Source organism: Taeniopygia guttata, chromosome 1, assembly GCF_048771995.1.
Source record: "Taeniopygia guttata chromosome 1, bTaeGut7.mat, whole genome shotgun sequence".
NCBI classification, from domain to species: Eukaryota; Metazoa; Chordata; class Aves; order Passeriformes; family Estrildidae; genus Taeniopygia; species Taeniopygia guttata.
The window spans coordinates 28677406-28702091 of NC_133024.1; the positions used below are offsets into that span (position 1 = coordinate 28677406).

The window sequence follows — 24686 nt, forward strand, 5'->3', positions numbered from 1 at the left end:
AAAGACCACACTTTCCTTCCCCATGCCTTCTCCTTGATAAACTAGGTGCTCTAGAAACAGAAACCAGAATGTGTAGCAACAGCCTGCATACAAATACTTATCAAACAAAGCAGTGCAAGACCCTACTCAGATGTGCTCAAGAGATGCTAGAGAGCAACATGTAAAAAAGTCTCCATCTTTCTTTGCAGTAGCTCAGAGGAGATTTATTTTTTTCCTCAGCTCTACCAGTCTTACCTCTCCCTAAACACTGCTACCAAAACTTTGCATGCTTAGGTACAAAGAGGCTGCTATTCATTTTTAAAGGCTGGGATTTCATTCATGCCATTTCTTAGGCAGTCTGGACTGTATGATGCTAATTCTCACTTCAGGAACCAAAGCAAGAGGCTTTTTAGGCACAGGACAGACTGCTACCTCCACTTGTCCAGTAAAGTGTAAGGACTCACAGACATGCCATGAATCTAATTTCTGCTAGTTAAATCTTTAAAGTAGCTAAAGCAGAAAGAGGCTCAACAGTCTGCATCCAAATACCTATAAAACAAAGCAGTGAAAGACCCACTGGGATGTTCCCAAAGGATGCCATAGAGCAACATGCTCCATGTTCTCACAGCACCTGTAGATACCACTACGGCAGAATCTTAACTGCTTCTTGTGGGAGCTGTAACAAAGGGCAGGAATGGTCCCAGTGCCTTTTCTGTGGTTGTCTTGAAAAGAGAAACCAATTCACAACCAGCAGTTGCATTTCTGTGTAGCTCTGCAGACTCAGCTCTGACTCGTGCCAGCATTTTTTAACCTGCCTGATGATGTAAATTTTTCATGCACGGGGATCAGGAATTAGAGAACATGGCCACATTCTCTCTTGAAGGAAGCCACTACTGGAGCATGTGCTCGTGCACATCTCTCAGGGAGTTTGTCTAATGCAAACAGGGAAGGATACCTGTAGGCAAGGAAAGTTTCCAGCCCCTTGAGCAGAGAAGGGAAGGCAGCTCTCATGTAGGAAACATTCTGTGTTGCTGCAGGTATCGTACTCACCAGACTCTCTTGATATCGGAACGCTTTCGTTGGAGAGGCATCCCCAGTCATATCCCCAGAGACAGCGTCCTGTGGAGCAGGGCTTGGTCAGGGCAGTGTCTTCCCTTCTGCCCTCCCCAGCAAAATCATGGAGTGAAACAGGCACAAGGCTTCAGCTGAAGTCCCTCAGAGCACCCTGAGAGAGAAGGTTACTGGTGAGGGAAAGACACAGAGGGAGAGTGTAACCAGAGACTCCCTGCCCCCTCCTGTTCTGTCTGCTTCCCTGCTTTAATCTCTCTCTGCTGTCCTGGCAATGGGACAGCTCAGTAAATTAACAGGAGGTAACATTTCCTCCTCCTCTCTCTCAGGCAGTGTCATTCTTCACTCCATTTGGAAAGGGTGGGGAATTACAGAAAGAACGGGTACCCATTGCAGAGAGAAAGTAAGGAAGAAAAGGATGGAAATGACAAATTACCAAAATTAGAGACATGAGAACCATCCTGCAACTTTGAAGAGGATTATTTCCACAACCTGTTTCAGGGACAATTTTGTGAAGTGTCAGCATCTGAGAGAGGAAATTCTCTAGCAGGCCTTGGAAGATGATTCCTCATATGAATTATTGCTATGCTGTCCTCACATTTAACATATTTTCTTCAAGCATACCCATTACTGCTGGTTACCTCACCACAAATAAACAGCCCTCCTTGCAGTCTTCATACCTTCATGAACCTTCATCTATTGGCATAGCTAACACTCAGTATCTCTGTTATCCAGGATCACAGAATGGCAGAGGTTGGAAGGGAGCTCTGGAAGTCATCTGGCCCAATTTCCCTGCTCAACCAGGGTCTTCTAGAGCCAGTTGCTCAGGACAATATTCAGATGCCTTTTGAGTATCTCCAAACATGGAGACTCTGCAGCCTCTGGGCAACTTCCTCCAGTTCTCAGGCACCCTCATGGCAAAAAAGTGCTTCCTGATGTTCAGATGAAGCCTCATAGGTTTCAGTTTATGCCTTAACCAAATTTCTTACACATAAAACCAATTAAAGCTGCTCAACAGCATAGTCAGGAAGGGTTTATGGGCTATTGAGGATCCTGGAACATCTTGCAGGGGTGCAAAGTAGAGAGGTCTTGCTCCCTGCCCTCCTGTGCGTCCTGGGCCTTTGTCACAAGAAAAGCAAGGAGGGACTAATAGTGCAGAAAAGACAAAATCAGGGTGCTGCTGTGGGTTACTGCCTTGAGAAACAGAGCACTGAGCAGCTGTGGCAACAGCTATGTCCTCAGCTGAGTCACAGCTACTGTCTGCTGTACCCCGAGGCAGCAGCAAGCACAGAAGTTTGTGGGGAATGAAGCAGATAATATAGGCCACAGTTCTCACAGAAAACTGTTGGGTTTTTTTTTTTTTTTTTCCCCTATCAGCTGATCTCTGTAAAGCTTTTCATTGAGGGAAAAAATTCTGTATCTATGAAAGCAGTTACTTAGCGCAACATCATCACTTCCTAAGCTGGTTTTCCCACTAAATAAAAATGAGATATGAAGAGCATGTGAAAGCTGAAAGTGTTGACTTTATTAAGGTTATCCAGTCAGGAAGCTTTTCAATGCAGAAGATGGGAAGCTAGAAATAAAACCACCCAGAACTCAGGGACAATGGGGAACAGAGATCATGCAAAAGACCAAATGTCTACAGTCACTATTTGACAGGCCATTAAGAAGGTACATTCACAGCTTTGGAGAGGGCCAGCTTGGAGTTTGTAACTATTGCAAAGGGGGAAAACAAGGAACATAAGGATTTGAACTAGTCTGTGTAACTATGCAAACTTGTTAAGGAAGATGGTTGGGGAGGAAAAATGATGGGAATAGATGGAAAAGGACAGCCTTCATGAAAACCAAGTCTGGTCAGTGTCTGTCCTATTTTCATATTAAATGCTTTTTTAAGTATCTTTCCATGAAATCTCATTATCCCACGTACATGAGTGCTGTAAGTTTGAGGTGCCAGCAGGTGGTGAGACAGGCATGAGTGAATTTGGCCCAGCAACTGCAGTCAGATTGGGATGCAGACTGGGGACAGATGAAGAAAGTGTGGCCTCAGCAACAGGAGCTGGAGCGGCCACAGCTCTCTGGACCAACTAAATGAGTGTCTGGAATGTTGCAGTTCAGACCTGTGTGAGGGGACTTGGCACCAAGAACTGGTCACACCAGGGGTGTTGGCATCCAGGTGTTAAAAACAGGAGTGGAGCAGTGTCCACTCCAGCCTCTAGGATGGGACCAGCACATGTCCTGGGTCAGCTGTTAACACATGGAGCCCAGGGTTGCTGGACTGGGCAGGACAAATAACCAAGCCAGACTTACAAGAGGCAGTGGCAGTTTATAAAATTCCTTAAGTGTTTATTTCTGTGTGAATCCATTTAGAAAACTTAAGCCTATCCTCAGTGTGACCTTTCTTTCTCATCCCCAAAGTCACCTTACAAGTGATCAAATACCAACAGCTAGTAAGTTTGTGTTTTTCTTTACCACCTGCACCTAACAAATCCAAATCCAAGTATTTTATCAATGCAGTGTGAACTTTACCTTTGTCAAAACATGGTTTCTATGGCAGGCGTTACTGTTGCTCCTCTGTTTTGCAGCTGCAAATAACATTTTTAGGAGTGCCAAAGGAAAACTAAAATTAAGAAAAAAACCAACCTGCCTAAACCACAGCAGTTGCAGCTACTTTTCTAAGTCAGAGAAATCTGAGTGCAACGCTGAGCTCTTTGAAATATGCAGTAAATTACACAGATGTCATCTTAAGAATTTGTGCATGCAGGCAAAACGGTCTGTGCAAAAATACAGTCTGAAGACCAAGTTATACATAGCAGTTCCCATAAACAAATAACAAATGCAGATGAATGGAAACAAAAGAATATCAAACTTCAACAGAAAAGCATTCTATGAGAAGCAGCAAAATCAGCAACAGCAGGCCAAATTGCACTGAGTAGGACATAGCTCTCATTCCTAGTGAAACAGACTCACCAAAGCTGCTGATCCTGTGACAGCAGTTGATTGTAACTTCTCTGGAGATTTCCATTTCATTCCCTTCCTTTTAAAGAAACTGTTCTCTCTATGCATACGCTGCTGACATAATCTATTACATAACAGTATCTTCTTGCATTTCCTCCTCCTAACTTAATAATTTACTGTTGTGATATAGTGAAGAATTCTCATACCCTGAGGGGCGAGAGGAAATTATACAACTCAGGTACAGTCCATGTCAGGAGCCTCAGCCTGGCATAAATTTTGTAAGATGTATTATAGATGCTTAGCCAAACCTTTTGATGTTTTGGAAGCATATGCTCTCTTTCAATACCATTTTGTACATCCTTATTTTTAAGGGGATCAATGACTATTTGTACAAAATTAAATCCTTTGACTATCTATTAGTAATCACAGATAGGGAAATAAAACCAGTTCAGAATTAAAATTGTATTTATTAACTGAATTGTTCTGTTAATAAATGTGATTTTCAGGCAAATCAAGATTTTTAGGATACATTGTCTACATTGGGTTCACTGTTTTCACTCCCCATCTCAAATAAAACCCTCAACCTTATTCTTCTGGTTTCCAGACAAAATGTGAACCTGTTAACATTGCCCTGCTACCCCAGCTATAAAAAGTAATTCCTTAAACTATGCTAGTAGCTCTAAATTTACCTGTGAAAATGCAAACATCTTGTTTACTTCATCTTCTGGCTTACTAGAATCACTTTCTGCACAGGTAGATGTTGGTAATTCCAGCACCAATGTCAGTACTAGATTTCTTGTAACAGAATTCCATATTTTTAATAAACCAATGTACTCTTTCACTAAAGAGATCACAGAGACAGGAAACAGCTCTTCAAGGTGTCATGGATAAAACAGGGTAAATGGGAACCTATAGCGAATCTGGAGGCTGGGGATTATTTTTAGAGCTTACAAGAACAGAGTTTCTACCTTCCTATTTCACACTACTTGATTTTCTCCCAGGTGCATTACTTTGACCTCAGCTTCTCTGCCCAGCAGTAAGATCATGATTCTTTTGTGAAGGTAGAACAGAAAGTTCTGTGTTGGACAGCTGCTCCCAGTTACAAGTCTTGGGCTTTATGCATAGAACCTCTCAGCATTCCCTGGCATTCCTTTGCATGCAGCTCTGATCCCCTGGACCTTCCTCCACTTCCAGAATCTCTCTGACTGATGGTATCTTCACTTTCTTTTCAGTCACTTCCTCGGGGACTCCTTTTTTCCAGGAACCTTTCATTCTGACACCAACTTTTCCTTCAAAAACACCAAGCCAAAATTTTTCCCAACATCAGTATTTTATCTGCTGAAGCACAGCATCAACCTCCTACTTGATGGCTCAGCCTCATCTCACTTTATTAATGTATCAGTCTTTCTTTGGCCCAAGCATTACCAAAATTTACAAGCAGCTCATAGTGGTTGCAGCTGTAAGTAGCAGGCTTCTGCCTGAGAGTTCAAAACCCCCTTTGGGATGTGCTATCTCAAGAAATTACACAAAATTCTCTTTATGTATAACCTCCATTTCTGCAGAGGTCTAATTCTCCAAATGGAAGACACTGCACAGATTAATCAAACAAAAATTCTTTATTTTGACACCTCAAGGCAGTAAAATACAAGTGTATAAAAAGATATATAAAAGTGGCAGTGATAATGCAACTTGATGCAATCCTACAGAAATTTAGTCCATCAGAATGGACTGCTTCATCAATAAACCTATCTGTAAAATATTGCACCACTTTGTAGAGGGAGCACTCAGGGAAGACAGTGTTCATACTCCAGGGAGGTACATGAGCCCCCAAACTGGTATATTAGACTTCAGAGTAAGGCACCAATTGGCAAGTATGATTCTTGTTCTGTACATCACATTGTGTGTAGGATAAATGCAAAATACACATTAATGCTGCACCTTTGTCAGCTGGAGGAAACACAGCCTTCATTTACTAGGCAGAATAATAAAAAGAGCACATGCCTAGTTTTCTAGCCTCCCTCCATATACCTTTGTGCTTCCCATTCATAATTCTATCCTGAAAAATATCTTTTAAAAGCCATGCTTACATTAAAAAAAAAAGCCAGGAACTATGCCAACTTAGTGCTACAAAATGGAGAGACTGAAGTGAGCCACCTGTAGTCCATATGTAATCCAGTATCTCAGGATTTAGGCTCTACCACAAAAAGAGAACAATGCCCATCTCCCACATCACATCAAGTAGGAGTAACTGCAGTTGGACACAGCAAGACACAAATTACAGCATGAAGAGGCTGTGGAAGAAATTTATAAAAGAAGTGATAGATTATGCTTTTAAATGATCATGGATTAAGAAAGAAAACTCACAGAACAGGATAATAATGTAAAATTCTTCCCTCATTTAAAAGGGAAAAATAATGCAGTGATAAACAATCCAAGCAACATGCTTAGACTGTAAAGAGCTGCCATGAATGTTTTTGTTAATTAAAAATACATAAGAACCTCTTGTACAAGGCTGTGGAGTTTCAGGGCTTCAGTTGTACAGTGCAATTTATAGACTCCTGAGAAGTTGGTGGACTGAATATCTAATGTGACAATTAAGTACTATGGCAAACAAATTCCTCAAAAGGAATACTCCATGCAGTTGCTCACTCTTGGGACTAAGGGGAGTTAATCTAGAATATCTAGATTCAAAACTATTTCTGGGACATTTTATGCAGGCATATTTGTCCGAGTCTCTACATGTTTTGCTGATAGGGATACCTTGTATTTCTCTTGATAGCTTGGCTATAGAAGGAATGTAGGAAAATAGACTTTTAAGTGATCAAAGTGGAAAGTGTTGAGTACTGAGAACAATAACCTTCCATTTTAGAGAGGGGAAAGAGTCTCCTTCATAAGGAGCCTTTTTCTAATGTGCACAGGAGTCAACTGTCCTGTAAGAATAACCATGCAGAAAGTACTTAAAATTGTTGAAGTACAACCATAAGTAGCATCTTTTGACTGATTTTCCTTTCAGAAAGGCTTAGTAGTCCATTTCCATTTTCACATTCACTTTGTTCACAAATGTCCTTACGTCTCCTTCCAAAGGATGCTCCCACTTCTTTCCAGTTCCAATGCTGATCCTCTTTCCATCACTTTCTATACATGCAGAGCCAATCGGGATATCAGAATTTTAAACCCTGAACTGAGTCAGATTACAAGGAGAGTTGCCAGTTTATTTTAGAAAAGGACATAAAGAATTAGACTGGCACTCCTTGCTTGCACATCTGATGGCACAGCTCATAAGAGTGAAAACAGATATCCACAGTCAAAGTTCAGCTTTGGCAGTATCTCTCTTCAAACAGGGCTGGCAAGGTTATTTTCCTGGTAGATAGCCAGGAAACAGGTAAAGATCCCGACAGAGCGTGCTACAATATTCCGACATTTCCTTGCAGCGGTGATATTCGGTGCCTGGGGCATAACCTTCTCGTTGCTTGATTTGCCTATTCACCTAGATGTGAGAGTAAAAAAATTAAAGTGACTAGAAGGATTAAAAAGATGAAGGAAGAAAAAATGTAATTTCTTTCTGTACTCGCAGATATTTCTGTTTAATGCATTAAGTAGTCCCCTAATTATAAGAAGGATACAGAACTAAGGTACAGTTCCGCAGCAGCTCAGGTTGCTGTGGTCACACTGCTTTTCTCACTCCCTCTTCCTCCACTTTCTCAAACTTTACCTTATATGAGTACTGCTGCTTTCACAACTGTGTTGTGTGCATGTTCAGGGAATGAATTCATCTGAAAAAAAGCTACTTCTATAGAAGAAAAGTAATTCTTGGCAAGCAATATGAACTCTACTTGCAAGTTCACCATGCGACCACACCAATGAAACAGAAGGAGTCAAAGAAACAGCATCTTTATTTGGTTAAACTGCTATGGAACTGTATATAAATAAGTAAGAACAAAGACAGAATTATAATTTTGCTACAAACTCGGCAAGAATAAGTGCTTTAATAGTACTAGATGACTCCTAGCATTCTGAATCAATGGAAGGCCCTTCAAAAACCAGGTAAGAGTGGGAGAGTAAATGACCTTTACCTTCACCAGCATGTCAGCCACGTGGGTGTGCTGGGAGTCCTCTGCAAACACCGAGGTGAGAGCCTCGACGTACCAGGACCCACGCTTGGTGTTCCTCATGGCCGCAGTGCCTGGCGAGAGAGTGTCCACCATGAAGACTTTTGGGGAACACAGGCACATGAAACTTCCTTATGCCCAAACAATTAGGGGCTGGTACCTTTCAGACAAGCGTATCCACAGATCATATCTGAGCACGTTGGCAGCCGCAGCTTCAGACTTTCTTCCTTGTTTGCATCACTTTCCTCGCAGCCTGGAGAATCTGACCGTCCTTTGCCATCTCTTTGATCCACTCCCCGGTCCAACTCATCTGTGGTGGCAATAAACGAGGAGAGGGAGAAAGGGAGAAGAAATTATCCTGAATTACTGGATGTAGCTTCCCTGTACTTACTTAGTTTTGTGGTCAGTAGTGCCACAATTACTGTCAAGCAGAAAGTTTTTGCATTAATTTTAGGCTTTCTCACCTATTCTAAACTCATCTGAAAGTTCTGCACACACTAATGCAGGTACCAACAACTGCTGCACCTGCTTAACCTAACCTGATGTGGTCTGCCTGCTGATTTCTGCTCCCACCTCTTCCTGCACAGATCATGGCATAACCATGAAAGCAGGGAAGTTTCTGGTAGCTCTCCACCATTCATGGAAGTATTTGATGCCTACCTATGAAGTTTTTATTTTCCACTCATACCTACCTTGGAAATATCCAAAAATGTCTAGTGCACTTTACGATGCTAACTGTCTATTTACTGGAAAACTCAAACAAGAGCTGTAATTTTGGTTGCTAAGATCTACATTTAGGACAGGTAGAAAACCTGGACCAAGTATCTCACCTAGTTCTAAAACCTGATTACAATACTGCTTGTTTCAATTAAAAACATAAATTGTGCAGCAGAAAAACGCAAAATAATTGGAACCCAAACATGAGAGAGACTTCCAGTCCATGGAGATTCGTTTAAAACCTGGAGTGCATTTAATGCCCTTTCCAGGATTCATTAGTATGTATTATGCAAGTGTAGATATTCTCAATTGGTTTTCTGCATGATGCAGAGTTTCCATTATACTCTCAACTAATGGCTTAGTGGTGGTAACTTTGATAGTCCAGCTGTGTTGCAAGAAAATGAAAATAACATTTGACAGATTTTTCCATATAATTTTGCCTTTTTGTTTTCTTTTGTTCTAAGATGAGAAACTATTATTCTTTCTTCCTAACAGCAGAATCAGAGTCTAGTGTTATGAGGCTTAAGTGTCCACTGCAGAGGCCTTCCTACTAAAATGTTTCTCAATTTTTATTGAATAGCTCATGCCTAAATAATACATTTGGATTTCTAACCCTTTAACAGGCAGTGGCACAGGTGGCATCTCATAATTATGCTCAGAAAGTGGTCAGCTCATAAGTCAGCAACATTGTTCTTTTCCTCTAAAAAGAAAACAGCACTGGGAGGGGTGTGATTGTCTGAAACAGGCTAGAATTAAAATCTCCATAACTCAGAATTTCATAATGGCTTCCATTAAGTTCCTTTCTCATCTCTTTAGGGTAGCAATGCAATTTTTTTTTTTTCATTTTTAACCACACTTTTTAAATGTCTTTTATCACACTTCTCCAAATCCTTCCAGTTCTCTGTATTTTTAAAAATTTAGTGTACTGTTCACAGTGCATTTTATTTCAGAAGACTCAGGTAATTTTACTGTCAAACTCTATTATTCACACTGTCATCACCCCATTATGTATAAAATCAAAACTTTTTTTGATTAAAGCTTCAGAATTACACATCTTTCTTGTGCATATCTTCAAACACCACTCCAATCAACTTAACTAAAATGTGTAAAGCACTAACCCTTTGCATACTTAACCTCTAATTTATAGAACCACTGCCAGAGATTCATCTAGTCTGTTTAAATTGTACTGAAGCTCCAGACAGCTGTTCTGCCAATTAATTTAAATAACTGCTAACTACTCAGTTGTTAGCATAATTTTTCACTCTTTTGAATTGACTACATTAAACACAGATTCAAAGCAACTTCAAAGTTTAATTTTATGCCACACTGAAACTCTTCCCATTGTTTTCTGTTGCCACTGGTTTTTGATCCATGACTGTAGGTGGATGACTTTAACTTCTTTAGTAGACTCCCACCAAAAGCTCATTGGGAATTAGGACTGTACCAACATTTATCTAGATTTAAAAAATGTGTAATTAATAGAAGATAGAGCAGGCCTACAATGTAAGGTTAGAGAAGCAGAACAACTTATGTATTTCTCATCTTGTTTCAACTAGTTCCAGCTAACTTGCATGGCACACATAGATTGACTACTATTTAAAAGTTGACAATGTTATTTATACAGTCCTTTTAATGCTGTCTAAAGGATGCACATTTCTGTTGACAGTTCCAATTACTTTTTAACTGGCTTTTCCCTCCAACTATTAATCAAGGTTTAAAAGAGGTTAGACAAACAGGGGTTTGCCTTCTTTTCTGTTTTTTTTTATTAAATTGAGTTTTTCCTTCCAGTTCTTCAAATATCTTAATCCTTTGTCTATCACAATATCCTAGATCTAAAGCATTGTGTATAGCAAGCTTTACCATTCTTCCTTAACAGCAACTTTTTTGGCAATACAAAGGCCAAACTTGATTTGTTAGTCTTAACAGACTCCTTATGGTAACATTATAGCCAAATAAACATAATTAACCTAATGAGGCCAGCTGAAAATTCTGCCTTATTACACTTATTTCCACTCTGAGTCTGCACATTCACATTTGTTCAAGAGTATCTAAATGGTCATTCACATAAGGAAAGTAATCAGATTCAATTAATATTGTAAACTTGCATGTTAAAATACTCCCAAATGCTTAAAAGGATTAAGTATTTCTGATCACTGAAATACTTCATGTAGACTTTGGGCATTTACCTGCACTGGTATTAAACAAGAGTAGAGACTAGAGGACAAACTGTAAAGCTTGCTAAAAATGAGAAAGAAGTGAGACAACTGCGAGGAACAAGGGAAAAGGAGGGGGGAAAGCATACACACTAGGAAAACTCCTCTATCATAATGGAAAAGAAGAAACTGTAAGACAGAGTTTCACTTTGGAATATCTGCAATTTCACAGAGTCCAAATACTAGAGGGAAAAATTTGGTCATTAGCAGATCTGAAAGGTAGTTACAGATGTGTTTGTTTAGTTACAAAAGGAAGGAAAAGTAATAGCAGAATTTAAAAAAGATACACAAAGCATACAGAACAAGCCTATAAGAATCATGAAAAGAGTTCTGTACAACAGCATGTAAGAATTCAACAGCAGTATTTCAAAAAGGATGCAAGGAAAGGTCATTTGAGGCTGAAAGCAGGCTAAGTTAAAGGAAAAAGACAAAACCCTAAAAATAATTGGAACCAACTCTGACAGCTCAAGAAACCACCACAAGAGACACAACACATTGAGGATCCAGAGAAAGACAGGACCTCAGCAAGACTCCAGTGCTAGTGTACTGCTCCATGCTGTGCTGCTATTTGTGCATCGTGTGCCCCACTCCCCCTACTGCAGGCACAGCATGAGGAAGCCTCGGGGTATGAGTGGGACATGACAGAGCTTTATGTCACTAAGGTGCTCTGGGGTCTGCAAGTCAATGCACACACCTCATGCAGAGCTAAAGACACTTACAGAGCAACAGATGCAGTGGCAGCAGCAGGGCAGAGGGAGGTGAATATGGGTCCCACTTACACCTGAGAGAAGCAAAGAGGAAAGTTGACAGCAAGTTGAATGTGAGGGTGTGCATGTGTGCAAAATGAGCCTTAATGGCATGCCAAGTACATGGCTTTCAGTGTTTGGGCACTCACCTCCTCGACAGGCCTGAATAAAGAACATTTTTGGCTTATTCTGGAGATTTGGGCAGTTTGCATTATCAAAGAGCCGGAAAGTCTCCTGCAACTGAGAGAAGAGAGAGAGGAAATTTCTTCACTGTAGCCTTCTGTAAGCCAAACCCAGTTTCACCTTGTTTCCCTGTCTTTTGCTTATGACCTCACCAGTCTTGGTAATCCTCTCCTTTATCTGCAGACTCAGCGTGTGACAAACACATCCCTTCTCCACCCTCTCCCCAGGTTCGTACTTGCTTGGGTTCATGAACTCTACCTGGTATTTATACAGAGATAATTTCTCCTACTTGCTATTTTTCATTTTCCAGACCACTCACAGACAGCCCCCCGCCCTTTTCTTCCCTCCAGCCCTTACTTTTCTTCTATTTTAAAATATGTGACTCCTCAGTTTTTTTGGTTTTTTTTTTTTTTTTCCCTTTTTAAACATGGTTACTTTCCTAGAGATAACCTACAACAAGAGACCAGGACTCAGGAACATACCTCTAGTAGTTTGCCATCACTGCCATAAACCCCACCCTCCACACCATGGGAAAGCAGAGCTATAATGCAGGAATCCACATCCCGATGATCTTGCAGCTTGGAGAATCTCTCCAATGCATTCTGCATGTCCTAGAATAGTGTGGGGGGGGAAAAGTTCAAAGCTTTCCTGACTTTCATAGGGAAAGTGAATCAATTTTCTGGGAAGAACACAAATGGCCCTCCGGTCACAAAGCAAATCCCCACACACATCAAATTTACATGAAAAAGACGTGTTCTATTAAAAAAAAAAAAAGGCAAAATATTCTTGTTCTTTTATGCAATATTCAGTCCTAAGTATAACGCTGTGAAGCAGGAATCACTTGGGCCAACAGAGGAAACCAAGTGATATTTTGCAGAGTGATATTTTGCAAGTGATATTTTACACTGACACTGGAATCTGGATGGCATGTTGGAGCAACTTAACAGATACATACTCTGGGACTTCAGGCATTCAGATACTAGTGGTCAAGTCAAAATTTAAACTGGAAAACTTCAGGAACTCTGACAACATGGCAGATGCAAATACCTTCTATCAATGTTGCAAAAGCTCTGTTCTTGAATAAAACACTCTTTAACAGGTCCAGTATCACTAGAATTCATAGGGATTTAAAAGGACTAAGATCAAATTATGCTGGAGAAGATAGTAATTGCATTCCTAAGGAGAATGCCTTGATTAAGATAGTAATGGAACACAACCAATTTTCCTAAGTGAAGCACATACACATTTTTAGTGAAGACTGAAAGAGTGGAACTGAACTGCATGGATAGACTGATGAATGGGATGCACACTGACTTCATCAGTGAAAGGACATGAAAACATCATAACATGAAAGACTACATCAAATATTTGCAAAGTTTAACTTTTACGAGAGTAGAACACTTGGAAAATCTAGAGTAAACAGCAGACTTCATTAATTTGTGATTTTAACACCCATGCCAGGTGTGGTCTCAAAAGTCTTCCCCCTTGCACTAGGGTCAGACCAGAGTAGTAGTCCTCTTGCAGTCCTTTGTCATACTACTATTCACTGGAAGAGCTCAGCCTTCCAAGCTTTCTCATGCTGATCACTATGAGAGCAGACATCATCGTGTTTAGCCTCATTTTCTATTCTTAAGTGATAATTCGTATCTTCAAAGCTCAGCTACGTACCACAGAGAACCTCTTGAGACAATTAAGAAACAAACTCATCCACACCAGTTGTCAAGTACTGGGATCACCCCCTTACCTGTGCAGTTTGATCACAAAAAACAGTGACTCGATACCCGAGATGCCTGAAAAGCATCTCCAGGGAAGCACAGTCCACGTCTCCCCCTGCGCGATACTCCAGGTCCTTCTCGCTGCTGAAACGGACGTTGCTGAGGATCAGTGCTAAGCCTCTGGGCTCTGATGTCAGCTTGTATGCCTGAAAGGAAGATTAAAATCGGGTAAATTTAGACTACACAAGGAAATAATGATGTGTTAGAATAGAACAGCAACTAGAATAGAAAACCAACTTGATACACCTGTGCTTGCCAGCCTCCACAACTGACAATGCTACAATACTATTAATAATAAGTTAGACTGCCTTGCCTTATTCCTCATTTTAAAAGAAACACAGCTTATCCATTTCAAACTGTGAATTAGATATTGTAAACTTTTTCCCCTTTCCTTACCCCAGCAGGGCCCCATATATTTGTGTCACCCCCATCAAATGACAACACCATGCAAAATTTAGCTAACGTTTCTTAATTGCTGTTGGGAGCAAAGATGTAAAATAACAATGAGTGTCACTGTAACTGCAAGGGACTGTCAGCCATTGATCTTCAAAATTATGCAACTGGCAAAAGATCTAATTTAAGAGGGGTGCCTTCAGATTAAGTTCCCTCTCTGTCTTTACCACTTTAACAACAACAAATCAATACTAATTCACTTACTATTACTCCTGTAAATTGGAAGTAAAATTTAATACTAAAGGAGAATATCAAATAAGGTATATCCAGGCACAGATGTAAAAGACGCTTAGTCAAGCTCACACTGGCACTGCTTATTAATCAAGTCACCCCCACAGACAGTTCCAAAAAACCCCGAAACAATAACCCCTCAAAACCAACACACAAACAAAACCTCTGTTTCATTATACATAGAGCTTCTGACATTGTATAACCCTAATGAAGTGTTTATCTCACAACACAAAGTAATTTTTCTTTAAGCCCACTCCACCACAATCTATTTACAGACAGAATCAACAAAAAGTAATTAGACTACATATATAACTTCAAACACTGCAGCAGATTAGAAATTCAAATTATTCTACCCACAGGTAGAATTCTAGCACATAATCCTGACCTGGTTCTTAAGCCTCAGGATTCTAGTGGGTATAGCTGACAATTAAAACAGGCAACTTACTAGTTGAAAACATTGTTCTACTATCTTACAGTCATCTACAGGGTTTGTCATCTTACAGAAAATGAGGACACAGAAAAATAAACTTGAGGCAATAACACATGACAGCTCACAGAGAGCAATAGTACAGAAGTCATTCCACCAAGCTCTTCATGATCAAAAAAACAGAGGCAGATTTGTTTAGAGTTACAGAACTTCTCGGGATTTCTTGACACTTGTAAATGAAACCACATCAAATGAAGCACGACTGGTAACACCTTTCAGTTACACCAACAGAACAACCTTCATCTGTATCCCAGTGAAACACTTCAACTCAATCCTAAGTGGCACATATTCAGCTGATAGATCCAAACATCTCACATCTTCAGACTTTCTCTGCCAACCTACCAAGTGCTGATGATTGTGATAAAATTCAGGAGTGCAATACTTCACTGGAGGAATTGAGGGACCATCTCTGTTATCCAAGGAATGTTCCATTGGTTCTGTGCAAAAACAAATACATCAATAAAAATTAAAAATTTCAGAAACAAAGCCTCTGCACTAAAGTAGTAACTTGCCAATTCTGAACTATATTCATTTATGCATATTTCATACCTCCAAAATTTTTGTTTGATCAGGGACTACTGACACAAAATGAAACACAGAAGAGAAAAAAAGTACTGTAATGATATACTTGTTTTATTTATTTTAACTGACAGCTATTATTTTTGCTTGTATGTGGGTTAGACTTATCTAAGGCCTAGTCTACAGAGTATGAAAACAGAATTCTCATCTAATTTAAGATCCTTGTGCTTTCTGCTGTTTTGCACAGTATGTTCTTACTTTTAGACTTTGGCTGACAAAATGTTGCTAGAAAATTTCAAACAGAATACTTCTTTCCTTTCATAAAAGGCCTCCCATGCTGAACACATGCATAAGTGATCAAACAAGACAATTTTAACTTTCATAAAGTGCAAAAACTTTTTCTTTTTTCATCTGCCTTTGAACACTTTCCTCTGGATAACAGCAGATGAGGGGAATGATAATCAACTATTTGCCATTTGCAGACAAACACTCACTCCTCTGTACTGAAGAAACTGAGCTAATGACATTCACGATCTCTTCTGAAATCCTCTTTCAGCCTTTTGAGGCATGGCTCTCCTGGTTGGAGGAACATATGCTCTAAAAAAATCAAAACAACCCAACCTAAAACCCTTGCACATAAATAAAAAGTTTCCAAAAATTAGACACTTGTTCTTTTAACACCAGAGAGAGCTCCTAGTAACCAGCATAAAGGTAAACCTGTGGTTAGGGAAAAAGTACTCCAGGCATTTCCAGAAACAACATAAAAACCAGCAAGGAGATTCATTCCAACTAATGTTTATTAGACCAGTCCCCTGGTCTAAGTTGCAAATGCATATTAATGAAAAGCTGATTTGCTGCACTTGACAGAAGCTACAGAAAACCATGCTGGATACAGGTAACACATATAAGGCCTTAATTTTTTAAGAAGTAAGTCTTGGTTAAGGGATATTGCCTGAAGTCAGTATCTTATGAGAGCGCTAGCTCAATGAAATTCTACTACAGTTCTTAAAGAAAATCTTTGCGAAGTCTAGAATTCTACTGACATATACTGTTTTAAGCAACAAAGTGTCCCATAAGAATATATGAAACTAACAAGAAAAATGTATTGGTTGTCTCTTCCCATGTGCTATAAAGCACCCTCTTTGATCATAATATAGTCAGTTTACTGTCAAGTTTGCATTCCTGGATAAGCAAAGTGGTGGCAAGCTTATTTCTACGATCACATTTAGACAGTACTAAGAAATTCACTACCAGGAGCCAACCAGGTAGCAAATCATGTGCAACTCACCAAGCCAACGGGGTCTCTTTGAATTACAGGACTCACTGGCAGGGTATGGAAGATCTGACTCATGACAGTGTTCAAGCTACAAGACATCAATAAATCCGTGAAAAAGAGTAGCACAAAATAGCTTTTTTTTACATCTCTATAGTACAAAGCTAAAGGTATCATGGAAGAAAAGATACATGCATTTATATACACACATAAAAATGACTGAAATATAATATTATGGTCACTCCCAAAAGAAACATTGTAACAAGACAGCAGCAGCACTTTCAGCGCAAGACTCCTCCCTGTCTGATCATCTGCACTTCTACCCAAATCCTCAGTTTAGAATCTTTACACTGGGGTCATCTTAGCTTTCTCAGTTTTAACAAAAACCTGATTTGTCTTGTGATTCCTATATTTATGTCTGCTGTCAAGATTTCATTGTTTGTATAGTAAAGCAAAATTGAAAACAAAAAATTAAAAGGGTAGTCTGATAAATTTTACATTTTAATAAGGGAACAATTGTTCAAAAGTATTTGCTCTCCCTTCCTCTTTATAAAATACGTTTACTGAGAGTTGCCGTTCTTGCCAATGCACTAAGAACATGGAATCTTTCCAAAACTCTTCCTTTAGTACGACATTACCTATACATAGTGAAAAGGTGAATAAATAACAAAATAAAGAAATATTTGTTTCCTTAAGAGTCTACTCAGACAATCACTGAAAATTAAACCAAGAAAGTTCAGAGAAAAAAAATAGTTTCCTTTTAATTTTTGGATTATTGATCACACATCCATTAAGAACTTGTTGGATGTAAGAACACTGCAGGAACCTCATACAGTTCAACAAAAAGAAGTGCAAGGTCCTGTGCCTGGGGCACCAATATATCCTGGGGGCCACCCAGCTGGGAATCAGCTTGGCAGAAAAGTACTTGGGTATTGCCAAGCCAAAGAGGAGCCAGAAATGTACTCTTGGCAAAGGCAGCTGGTACCCTGGGCTGCACTGGGAGGAGTGATGCCAGCAGAAGAGATGAAGGGAGGTGATGCCCCATCCCCCTCAAGGGGAACTTATCAATGTGAATGGATACCCAAAAGGAGGGTGCAAAGAGGACAGAGCCAGTGGTGCCCAGTGACAGACCCAGAGGCCATGGACACAAACTGAAACACAGGAGCCTCCCTCTTAAATATCAGGAAACGCTTTTTTATTGTGAGGTGCCTGAGCACTGGAGTAGGTTGCCCAGAGGGGCTCCAGCCTCCATCCTTGAAGATATTCAGAAACTGCCTGGATGTGACCTTGAAGCCTACTAAAGCTAACACTTGAGCACGGAAGTTGGCAGAGTTGACTTCCAGAGGCCCTTTCCAACCTCTACCTTGCGATTCTTTATGAAAATTCTCTTCTTCCCAAGTTTCTTCCTCTCTGCTTGTGCTAAGGCTACTACAAGTTTCAACTTGCAACAAAACCATCCTATCCTTTGTAAACCATTGAGTTTTCCCTATTTTATTAAGTTCCTTTTGTGACCAAACCCAACCTGAAATGCAAGCCATCCACCCTGTATTTTTAAAACTGCTGTACCCTTGCAATCTCATGGCTCAGGCTGGACATTGTCTTCAGGATCAGTGTCTCCAGATGCTGCTGTTGGGTTTCTCGCAGAGCTTCACAGAAGGCTGAGAAGGCATTGGGGCCTCTCTTGGGCAGCAAATTGAGGAATTCCACATTTCGGTCGAAGCTCCCAGACTTGGCCTGAACCCAGAGGAAAAAAAAAACCAAAATTCATACTGAAGTAACACCTGACATAATTAGCTTTCAACGAATCATCAAAACTGTTTTTTCAGAAAAACATTTCACCGCTATGCTTAGTTGTGCTAGAACCACTATTATACTCTTCTTAGTTTATTTCATTCACACTCCTCTGTTCCTATTTGCTCAAGAGTATATGAAAGCAAAACAAGCCAACAATTCATACATGAGTACACACAGTAACACAGAATTCACAGAATCACTAGGTTGGAAGAGACCTTAAAGAACATCGAGTCCAACCCATGCCCTAACACCTCAACTAAACCATGGTACTGAGCGTTACATCCAGTCTGTTTTTAAATACATCCAGGGATGGTGATTCCATCACCTCCCCAGGCAGACCATTCCAGAACTTTATGACTCTTTCTGTAAAAAACATCTTCCCAATAACCAACCTATATTTCCCTTGAGACAGCTTGAGACTTTGTCCTCTTGTTCTGTCAGTTGCTGCCTGGAGAAAGAGAACGAGCCCCACCTGAATACAACAACCTTTCAGGCAGTTGTAGAGGGATAAGGTCACCCCCAAGTCTCTTTTTCTTCAGGCTAAACAGCCCCAGCTCCCTCAGTTGTTCCTGAATACACAATATTTTCTCTAAAATTTTACTTCCAGTTACTGCTGGAATAGTATCTACTTCTCAATTAATACACAAAGTCAAAAACATGCTTCCACTACTATCCAATAGTTTATGGTCTCACAGAGAGAGTCAAATCCTCCAGCAAACATTAAATAAAATACTTACTATATGCAGTCAATTCCAGAATGGTATTTCCTATGTACAGACAAATACATAGACCAATGAAGCAATATATACTACTATATGTGGAAAAGTAACCAAAAAATGAAACAGTGCCAAGAAGTTCTAATTGTTACAACTTTAACAGGTAAATGACAACAAAATTTAAAATTTATACAATAATACCCTTCCCTGTGAAATCTAAACCATGTACCAAAAATCATGTACCAAAACACTGGGTATCAGAAATAAATTTTATTTATTTGGAATTAATAGTATATTTTTTTAATTACCACTTAGATCTGAGATCTCTCCTTTTAGTGGACAATTGGGAATAGCTGATGAGTTACACATAATTAAGGCTTAACAATACAACAGTCACAGGAAAATCAGAAAAAAAAGAAGCCTTGAGGTAAACGTGTAAATCTTCGCTACAGAAGTTATCACAATCTATCATAATTATCAAGCTCAGTGTCAAAAATAGTTTGGTTTGGCCCCAACACATTGTTTGAGAGGATATTGCAAAATCTTGTTGATCCAATGTTTATGAACCTACTTAGAATTTCAGACCAATGTTCATTCATGACTGACTAAGAGCATTTATTTTTATCAAGAGTGTTCCTTGGCTTCAGTGTTCTGTGCCTTCCCTTATTTATCAAACTTCTTTCTATAAATTGGTCTTGATTTGCTACAGGAAACAAGTCACTTTCTTCCATAAATGGCCTCTTTCCCTTTACAGTGTATGTACCTTTTCAGAGTACTATTGACTAGAATTGCTGATAACAATGTCTTACTTGTGTCTTCCCAGAAGTATGAAGGCACCTTTCTCCTGGCAACACTGCTCCATTAGCTGCCAAAAATAACCACCTCCATATATTTGCATCTTGCTGTAAGCTCACTGAGTTTTATTGTAACTAACAAATTAAATTGAGACTTGATTTCTTAAGTAGCTAATGAATTCTTCTTCCTTTTTGCAGCTGTTTTGAGACAAGGTAAAGGTCATTCGTCTTTTTCACAGTCTGTGACTCTAAGCCATAAATTATAGTTAAAAATAGAAACTAACTTCAAGAACCAGAATGTTAGTTTTATTGAAAAGTTAATTTTCCAGAATATTCATATTCTGTACTTTGTATGCACAGCAGTCATCTTTTGGCAGACTTCTTCCTTAATGCTTCCTTAAACACTCAAAGGGCTGTGCTTCCTGATATGACTTCATCTTCAGCATCACATTTGGGTTATATGCTAAATAATGTTCAGCAAATATTCAGAAGTTAATAAGACACTTCTTTCATTTTATTTCCCAATACATCCCTAATTTATTTCTTTCCCCTCTAGATGGGTTTGATAATCTGCATAACAGAAACTAATCGTAAATTAATTCTGAAGTCCTGTCAAAATTCTGTATTAGTCTTATTACACACCTGCAGAATCCATAGAAAAAGCATATAAATTTGACAAACATCAAATTTATCTCGCTTGTCAAAAACAGTGATCCCTTCATTACTGTCTAGTGATCAAGAGAGTAATTAAATGTCTGTATATATACAATCTCAGTCTTTGATTACAGTACAGAGTACTCAATTTGTTTAAAAAGCAAGAAAGCTCTTGCTACCATATGTGCAATTTGTACATATGTGCAAAAAAGTACAACCCAGAGCTCTGGAAGAATATCTGATGCTCTGACAAGAAGGCATTTATACAAATAGATGTTGGAGCTTGCCTTAAGAACAACTGTTTCCACTGTCCCATTTTATTTCCAAAATAAATCCCCCTGTGTTTGAAACCCCCCTCTTCTGTGCTTTCACCTAGATAATATAACATCATTTTCACTACAAAGTAAACACAATTTTTTTCTTTACACTGCATTGAAAGTATATACTGTGGAAAAAAACTCACATGGTTTAATATCTTTCTGAATGACCTAATTTAAATTCAATGCTGTCAGATCCTAATATCTCCCCACATTTCAGACATCAAAGGAAGCAGCTTCAACTTACTGATTCTTCTCCAGTGTTGTACACCTATAAACTCTCTACTTACTCTTCATATTCCTTGTGAGCTCCTTATCCAGTTCAACCACCTTTGCCTTCAGTGGCTCTTCCTGGAACACACTCCCCCTCCCATCTTTTTCTTGGGGTAAAGTTTCAGTACTGGTTTGACACCTCACACTTGGAAAAAAATGTCATGGCTCATCTCCCTGAGCTCCTTGACTTATTTCACTTTCCTTAGATTACAGAAATTTATTTAAATGCTCTATTTACAGAATTTTCTGTTTCCAGAAAATTTTCCATTTTCTTCCTTTGTTTACCTTAAATTAAGCCAACAGGACCAGTGTAACCATTGTTTTTTAAGAAAAGATTATTTAGAACATAACTATTTATCCAGATCTTGATTTCCTGACTTTTTGGGGGTGCAGGAATATATATATAGAAGCAGTCAGTTATAATATCCATATATATATATACAGGATAATATATTCTTTTTCATCAGACAATGGCATTTGGCTCCTCCTGTTTCCATTAAAGTACCTGGCAATCAGCATCACAATACATTTTCAATAACAGGCTACTTAACAGCACTCCTAAGACCTGTGCTCACATTAGCCAGAGACAGGAAGAATATTAAAAATTCACAGACCTACCACAGGAAGATCAAAAGGCAAGACAAAGTGTTTTCCATTCAAGTGATTTTTTTTAAAACACATTTTACTTTTTCTCCATACCACTGTCTAGGACTATTCAGTAAAAGTTCCCTTCATTTTTATCCTTCTAGTACAATGCATATTCTGCAGATCCAGCTTTCCTTCCACCTCTGCCATATTTCTATTTTTCTTGCAATTTCCAGATCAATCCCTGCAACAGTAGTTCAAGTCATTCTGTTCTCTTGCTCAGGCTGCTACTGCTATGTATACACATTTAAGCACTTCGTTAGGTGTGTTTATTGTATTAGGCATAATTTTTCCACTAAGCTATTACTCTTTATCTGACATATCCATCATAACACCTTTCTCCTTACTGATAATCCACTGCTAAGTATTGCCGCATTCCCTTTTACTCAATTACATCTGGAGGGGAAGATTCTTTTAGGCTTCTTCCCTTCTGTCTCAGTTTAATAATTTTTACCTACAACAGCACCTTGCCATAAAGAGTACTTTCTCTATCATTACTTCAAGTTTGAGCGGATTTTTTTTGCCTTTTCTTCCCTTCTCTTCCCTTAGGTGACAAAGTGCAGGCCACCAAAAGCCCACCCCTACTCACCATTCACACTTCAGCAATGCTGCTGCTTAACCCCTGTGGGCTGCTAAGCACCAGACACTCATTTACCTCCTCCCCAAGTGGAATGGTGGGGAGCATCCAAAGTATAAAAGTGAGAAAAGTTGAGATAAAGATGGCTTAACAGGCAAAGCAAAAGCCACAGAACAAAGCAAAACAAATAATTAATCCACTACTTCCTGTTGGCAGCCAGAAGTACAGCCATTCCAAGGACAGCAGGGCTCCACCACTCACAGTGGTGACTCAGACTCACAGAATATTCTGAGTGGGAAGGGATCCACAAGGACTACTGAGCCCAACTCTTAAGTGAATAGCCCATACACGGATTAAACCCAAGACCTTGGCATGATTAGTACCATGCTCTGTCACTCAGAGTTTCCCCTACCTTTACATGCTGACCATGACACCAAATGGAGTGGAATATCCCCTGGGTCAGTTGGGGTCAGGATGTGGCCCCTCCCAATTTCTTGTGCACCTCCAGTATTGCTGGTGTTGTGAGAAGAAAAAGCCTTGGCTCTGGATCAACACTGCTCAACAATAACTAAAACATTAACAACACTGTTTCCAGCACAAATCCGAAACACACCCCCATACCCCTACTATGAAGAAATTAACTACTCCAGCCCCAAACCCGGAGAAATCCTTGCTTCATTCTCTGGCTTGCACTGTTTCATGGTATCTTTGTTCTCTTCCACTAGGGATGGGAGCTATTTCAGCTGAGATTGCCTGGAGCTCCCACAATCCAGCACTGATATCCTTGACAGGCCCTATGAGGCATCTAATATTATCTTTGACACTGCGTCAAAGTATGCAAAGTGATTCACATCATCTTTGACCATGACTCAAAAATTAATCAGGAAGTTATCTTTTCACTGCTATCAAAACCTTATCAGTCTCAGGTTTGCATTTTCTACACTCATGCCCAAAAAAACAGTTCATAATCCTATTTTTCAGCCTACGTTCTTTATTATGGGACCATGGACTTTGCTAGGGGACTAAAAACTCCCTCAGTTCCTTACTTGAGCCCTGACAAGCGCTTGTTGTGCGCTTTCAACCACTTCCTTCCCAGCCTGCTTTCTCTGAAGACCTGCGTGTTCATCCTGCACAGTGTTCTGTGCATTAGCATCCCTCTGGGAGAAATCCCAAGCTATTTCCAATGACTTCTCTCCACAGTACCCACTGCACAGGGAAACTAACACAAGCCTACAAACAAACAGCATTTGTTATTTGACGGTGAGCCTTGAAATGCACTTCACACAATTTACAAAAACATATAGGAAACACCTGTTCTTTATGTTGAAGGTGCCACAACAAACCGGCACGTAACATATACATTTACTTATTTTCAGAGTATTATTTCGGAAATACATATTATTCCTGCTTCTACACGTGGAAGAAATAAGATAAGCATAAAACTGCAATAAAGGACTGGAAGCTATCACCCGATCCACTAAGTGCAACCTGCTGCACCTGCACACCAGAACACAGGGAATCTTAGAGGAAATGCACTTTTCCTTCCTACAAAAGCACCTGACAGTTCTGCACGCTGCAACCAAACCCCTGCAGCTCTCCTGAGTGCAATCACACCGAAATGTGCGGGTAACAGGTGAGTTTTTTCCATGCCGCCACTGCAAGGAACGACACCGAGCTCAGCCAGAAACCAAACTCACGGCGCAGGCGACAACCCGCGTACCTGTATCATTTCCACCATCTCCGTGGTGATGATGTCTTTCTCTACCATGTGCTCCACCAGCACATTCAACACCAGCTGCTTGGCCAGCATCACCCGGTTCTTCTTGAGCGCTTCCTGGTGGCACCGCTGCATGCCGCACGCCGCCAGCATCCTGGGAGGAGCGGGGGCACCGCGGGCGAGCGCCGCGGCAAGGAGGCAGCCGTGCCCCCGGCCGGCTCTCGGCTCGGGAGGAGGCGGCGGGACCCGCGGGCCGCGGCCGCCACCTGACGACGGGCGGGCGGAAAGAGCGCGCGGCCCGCCTTCTCCCGGCGGCCCCCGCGATTCAAACGGCGGGACGCGCTTCCCGCCCTCACGTCACCGCCGCCGCAGCGGGAGCGGGAGCGCCTTCCCGCCTCTTCCTGCGCGGGCTGCGCGCGCCCCCTCAGGGCTGCGGGGCCGCGGCTGCGGCTTTCCTGGGAAGCCTAGCGCCTCTGGGTTTTGTTTTGTTT

General features: G+C 40.3%; 2 protein-coding genes across 3 annotated transcripts in view; both read right to left on the bottom strand.

Annotated features, from left to right (window-relative positions):
* The window catches only part of CLCN1 (chloride voltage-gated channel 1), a 58042-nt gene extending 55691 nt beyond the window's left edge, over positions 1–2351 (bottom strand). The window contains exon 1 of the mRNA XM_030267524.4: positions 1030–2351. Coding sequence (XP_030123384.4) covers positions 1030–1080 — 51 coding nt within the window. The 5' untranslated portion in view covers positions 1081–2351. The remainder of the gene's footprint in view (positions 1–1029) is intronic.
* A 3248-nt stretch (positions 2352–5599) lies between these two features.
* On the bottom strand, positions 5600–24552 carry CASP2 (caspase 2). 2 transcript variants are annotated; one of them, XM_002192031.7, is made up of 10 exons: positions 24199–24539; positions 18275–18442; positions 16724–16799; positions 15259–15353; positions 13715–13891; positions 12453–12581; positions 11937–12027; positions 8272–8421; positions 8076–8185; positions 5600–7489 (listed from the first exon to the last, which is right to left on the bottom strand). In XM_002192031.7, exons 1-10 carry the CDS (start codon positions 24346–24348, stop codon positions 7355–7357), a joined length of 1281 nt encoding a protein of 426 aa, XP_002192067.6. In that variant the 5' UTR covers positions 24349–24539; the 3' UTR covers positions 5600–7354. The 2 variants fall into 2 exon arrangements, 1 of the variants encoding a protein (XP_002192067.6); XR_003959240.4 differs by lacking the exon at positions 5600–7489 and adding an exon at positions 11761–11822 and having other exon boundaries at positions 24199–24552.
* Positions 24553–24686: the final 134 nt, after the last annotated feature.